Source organism: Mytilus trossulus, chromosome 5, assembly GCF_036588685.1.
Source record: "Mytilus trossulus isolate FHL-02 chromosome 5, PNRI_Mtr1.1.1.hap1, whole genome shotgun sequence".
Classification (NCBI taxonomy): Eukaryota; Metazoa; Mollusca; class Bivalvia; order Mytilida; family Mytilidae; genus Mytilus; species Mytilus trossulus.
In genome coordinates, this window is record NC_086377.1 from 20,656,626 (window position 1) to 20,662,613 (window position 5,988).

Below are 5,988 nucleotides of genomic sequence, written 5' to 3' on the forward strand. Positions count from 1 at the left end.
ATATGGTATAAATACGGCTAAAACCATAACACTCCAGGACAGGAAAACACTACAAACAAACACAAACGTTTCCATTATTACCAGGTATTGCTGCGGATTATACACAGTGATAAGCTGCATTGCGCAAGAGAAAAGGGATTTGCATATTAAAACAGGCACCACTTTTGTTAAAACAGATGAGCACAATCTCATAAATCAAAATATCAAAAACAGAGATTTGGTCACTCCTACTAATAACTTTGTCTTTAGTTGTATGTTTACTATACTGACAATTGTATGTTAGTGTATTGCTCTTTCTTAGGTAGGTCAATAAAATGCAGTGTATATTTGGTGACAAAAAGTTAGACAACCAATGATTACAAAAATATTAAGCATTAAAAGCATGTCAAGATTCGGACAATATTCAAATTTGACTAAATGAGCAATAAATTAATTCCTGATTAATATTCATACTACAAAAAGTCGTAATATAGCATTTCTATGAACTCTGATGTTATCCACTGAGTACGTTATCAATATTGTCTGATTACAAAATGTACACATTGGGGTTTGTGTTGTTTATTCTTTGGTTGTGTCATGTGTGCTAATGTTTGTCTGTTTATCTTTTTCGTTTTTGGCCGTGGCGTTGTCGGTTTGTTTTTAATTTATGAGTATGACTGTCCCTTTAGTGTCTTTCGTCCCTCTTTTTTAAGGGAGGATCATTACTACAGGCTAAACCAATTGGTTGTAAACAATAGTATTTTAAATTTGATTAATTGTATATAAACATAAAGGGCAAGCTATACTTCACATCATCTGTCCTTTCTTCAACTTCGAACTATTTATTTTGAATATTATGATTATCATATTGATAAGTCGATTAGATATATTGTCTTGAAGTTTCGTCGCTCTCTTTCCCAAAATTAAATTTAAAATGTTCTTCATGCATTAACCTTATATAACATGTTTTAGCATGTTGAATTTTCTTAATTCCTTATTCATTTGCATTGTTTGGTCAATTTATTCTTCTCTTTATTTTTGCATTCAGATCACAATTATTTAAAACCCATCTAAAACATCGTCCAATATAAATGTGTTAATTGGATTTGTTACAGAGTTAACAGGAAAATATTCAAAAATATATACAAGTATTTCAAGTGGAATTATCAAAAATAATTATGTTGTCATTAGTCACGTCATCACATTCATTTTAAAACAAAACCCATAGTCAAGGAAATAGATCATTATAAAATTAATATAACGTTACATACAGTTAAAAAGTACAGGAAATTATTTTAGTGGTAATCGTTAAACTCAAATAGATGTAAGTATGCTTTTTGAATTATAAAATTAACGAAAAAAGATGGTTATTTGTGTTGAATAACCTGTCATATTTCGATACTTGTAAACAAGTTTCATTTTGTAATCTACGCGTCACTTGGGCATCTGAATACCGTGAGTCCGTTCATCCACCCATCTGTCCGCTCATGTAAGCGCTCTTATGGTTATCGTTCTTGACATTTTTTTATGTATAATTTATCTCAAAAGTTTATATTAGCAATGTGTCGTTCATGTTAAAAACCGATCATTCATTTCAAAAAAACTTGTGTCTCAAGGAAATAAAGATTATACAGAAAATTCCATTATAAGCACTCTCGATTTTACGTTTTTTGTACGTTTGTTAAGGAGTTGATGTTAAATTTGTACATCAGTAATTGCTCAGATATAAATTTGAAAATCAGTGCTTAATTATTTCAGTAGTTATTTCTTGTTGGAATACATCTAATTTCAGCATTGCATATTATACTTATGGGCATTCTCATACCTTCAAGTTTTATGGGGTTTATATCAAGGGCCGATATCAATAAGGCCTTTCAACAGTTCAATAATGCCGACAAAGTATTTTGACAGCAGTTCTTTAGAGTAAAACCTCTGTTAGTTATCTTATTTCTATATTCATTGTAAGATATTTATCAAAAAGCCTTAAACAAACTTTTACAAGTATTGTCCTTTGGCACAAGACATTGATGCAACGTGTAGGGTATACTTTTATTTCGAAATATTAAGATATCCTTCATCTCCAAGAAACATAAAATTCCAATATAATATTATGATCTGTTTTTTGGTTATTTCTGCTGGCGTTATCATTGATATCTGATATCGTCCTCTAAATGCAGAGCATTTTATCAGAGACTGAAAGATTCCTTCGTGTTGGTTGGTTGGAGAGATCGTGTTTACTACTTTGATTAACAACTGTAATTTTTTCATTGTTAAACATGTCATTTTTTCCAATTTGAACATGACCAGGGTGCTATCTTTATATAAAATATATTTTACTAACTGTGAGTACTATCTGTACTGTTTTGTGTTTTTGGTTGTGCTTCGATCCAATCCTAAGCCACATGTTCATCGTATTAATCCTCGGTTTGTTATAATGTCATACTACTGTCCCAGTTTAAAGGAGAATTTAGCAATCACAAACGTATTCAATCCTGCCTTATGTTGTATGTGCCTATTTGGGGTCATTATCCTGGTGATCAGTCCTAGTTGTCGCTACACTCGAATTATGTCAACCGTTGGCTTGATTAATAATTGTTTCGATAACACGCATACCACATATTATATATTACAGTATCTGTTCAATGGGTCGTCTACAATGCAGGAAAGGAGGATAAACTATTTGTTGTCGTCGATTATTTTCTTTCGGGACTCCGATTTTGATTTCATTATACAGCAGTTATTTCAACGGTTCCGCCTTTTTATTCAATTTTCTAATGTTTGTCTCTAACTTCATATTATTTGTGCAATAGTTATGTTATTAACTGATTGTTGTATGTATATATTTATTTGTTTTATTTGTAGTTGAAAGACTATTTGGAACAATGAAGTCTATACTAGAAGTTTTAATTTTGTGGATATCATGTAAAATAACAACGTGTACAAACAATCTACCATACTTTCATCAATGTCTATTTGACCTCAGATGCCAATGCAGAAATGATAAGGAGTTTGTATATGTTGATTGCGCAAGTCAAGAATTGAAAGATATTCCACACCTACCCTTTAATGTCAAAACCCTAAATTTGAGTAATAATTCGATTCAGTTTATAAAGGACTATTCATTTGACAACCTTGCAAATCTGACTGACCTCGATTTAACAGGAAATAAACTTCAGACAAAGACGGTAGAAAGATGTGCTTTTGAAGGTTTAAATCAACTGAAACGTCTTACAATTGCAAACAATGATATTGCCGTGATGTATTTACCTGAGGGAATATTCAAACCGTTGGTGTCATTGATGTATTTGAATGTAAAACATAATGCATTTCCTGAAAAAAGTCAGGGCAAAATAATTGGTGATCTTCGTACCTTGGAAACTCTGGAGATTGACATCAGGGAACCATATGTTGGCAGTCTATTTGGAAAAGGTGTATCTTTCATGAAAAGTCTTAAACGACTAGTTTCAGGCCTTTGTACTGTTTATATGTTAGCAAGTATGTCTTTTATGCATACAGAACAATTAGAACACGTCGATATTTCAAGTTGTCCAATATCAATTGTTATTCGCGATACTTTTAGCAACATGCACAGTCTGAAGTTTGTGAAAGTACATTTTCGAAAACTGCTTTATTCTGCTCAAGTCGACAACATAATTCGAGATTTACAGACAACCCCTATAGATACTTTGATACTGGAACGCACATTTTTTACAGCAGTCATTTTCCCATATGATGTTTTCTCCTACTTAAATAAGACCAATATAAGGAGTTTACATATAACAAACAATATGTTGACGACATCATATACGTCTTCTTCATTCGAATATCTTCCCCCTTCGCTTCGACATTTGGATTTTTCAAGTGATAGATTGAGACAGTTATCAATTTATATGCCCTACTTACTGAGATTGAACCTTCGAAATAATTCTTTAGGAACATTTCTCGCAGGCCATTCATATATGCTCTCTGCAAAAACAGATTTGCAAAGCATAGATCTGTCGATGAACAATATTCATTATTTGACATTTTCAATGTTCCATAACAACGTTCGTCTGGAAGTTATAAATTTAAGTCATAACCATCTAATTGACATAACATTTGACACTTCACATTTATTGTCCATTAAAATTTTAGATTTGTCGGATAATTCAATAACACATTTCAATGAGACAATCATCAATGCAATTACTACTCTTTTCAAAGCTACATATCTAAAAATAGATCTGACTAACAATATGTTGCAGTGTAGTTGTAATACGGTTAAATTCCTCCGATGGGTATTGGATCACAATAACCGGTTTTTGAACAAGGAACGCTACATGTGCAAACTTGAAAATGGTAATATTGCTAACCTCACATCATTAAAAGAAACTGTTAATCAAATAAAAAAGGAATGTTCTTCATATTCAACATTGATTGTTTGCGTGTCCGTTGGAATATTTGCAGCCATTTTGATTTTATGTTCTGGTTTAATTTATCGACATCGATGGACACTTCGTTACATGTATTACACGACAAAAAGTAAATATTATCGTTATAAACCAGTCGAAATGGACGAAATGTACTCTTTTAACGCCTTCGTCTCATATTCTGATAAAGAAAAAGATTTTATCATAAATGAATGGATTCCAAATATTGAACAAGCTTGTGACATGAAACTATGTATCCACCAACGAGACTTTCTTCCGGGCGAAGATATTACCGCTAATATAACGAACGCCATCCGCGAGAGTAAAAAGACCGTGTGTATCGTTACACAGTCGTTTCTTGATTCTTATTACTGTATATTTGAATTCAATATGGCAAGAATTGAAAGTATTTACTCTAGAGGAGGACGTAGTACAACATTCCTGGTATTCTATGAAAACATACAACCGAAGGATCTTCCTCTTGTTATGTTAGAACTCGTTCATCAGCAGTCATACATAGAATATCATCATGATCAGCAAGGAAATGTGGTATTCTGGGAGAAAATCAAAGAAGTGATAAAATAAATCAACCGCTCATTTTATAAACCGTTTTTGGAAGACCTGATTTGAGTAACAGTTATTTCTCTTTGCCGCCTTGTTAGAAGTTAATGTATCCGACTTCTTTGATAAGTTAAACAAAATTAAAAACAGGATTATTTGATTTCCTATCGATTGTCGTAGTTTCTCTCTTCAACAACAAAAACACTGACCGCACAACAGTGCCTGAGGTGGCGTTAAACACATATCAATCAAATCATATCAAAATCGACTGAACAATTAAAAGTTTTTTCAGCCTTGTAAATATTGTCACTTCGTCGGTTATGATCTCTTATTGGACTGCTCGTCATTGCATTATTTCGAAAAACATGTTTAGGTCTAAAATTAATTTCTGCAATAAGTATTTAAAACAACTTGGTAACCATTTGAATGTATGTAAGTAATCATTAAATAGATATAGGAAGATGTGGTGTGAGTGCCAATGAGACAACTCTCCATCCAAATAACAATTTAAAAATTAAACCATTATAGGTTAAAGTACGGCCTTAATTAAATGCATTGTTTTCTTTGCCAAAAAAATAAATAACTGATATGTCATTTGTCATAATGCTGAGATGAGTACTTCTGCAAAACGACCCTATGACTGTGTAGATCATACCTCTAAAAAATTGTAATTTGCCTAAAGTGTTTGGGGTTGATTTTTCATCTTCAATGTTGTCACTTCTGGAACAATAAATATCAACACTAATATATCTAATTCGGTGGAACACACTTTGAGTAAAACATATGTCTATCTAACTAATGGGTTTTAAAAGATGCGGACGCAGTATATCCAAGTAACCCAAAAATAAGTTTGTGAAATCTGAAAGGTAAAGACTCGCAATTCACATAATAAAACATTGATTATTTTATTTACTATTCAAATTGTAACGGAGTTGTCTGTAATTGTGTATGATTGCACATTTGTACTTCAACTTATTTTTGTACAGATTCATTATTTTTAATTAAAAAAAATATTTCATTGACACGTGTTGGTTATTTT

At 31.9% G+C, this 5,988-nt stretch overlaps 1 protein-coding gene across 1 annotated transcript; it reads left to right on the forward strand.

The window, feature by feature from the left end:
- Positions 1-1,219: 1,219 nt before the first annotated feature.
- Positions 1,220-4,973, forward strand: LOC134717731 (toll-like receptor 4). Its single transcript, XM_063580224.1, has 2 exons — positions 1,220-1,303; positions 2,842-4,973. The coding sequence occupies exon 2, from the start codon at positions 2,862-2,864 to the stop codon at positions 4,971-4,973; it is 2,112 nt and encodes a 703-aa protein (XP_063436294.1). The 5' UTR covers positions 1,220-1,303; positions 2,842-2,861.
- The last annotated feature ends 1,015 nt before the right edge of the window (positions 4,974-5,988 follow it).

Coding starts and splice junctions, on each gene's coding strand:
- LOC134717731 (XM_063580224.1), top strand. CDS start 2,862: ATGAAGTCTATACTAGAAGTTTTAATTTTGTGGATATCATGTAAAATA.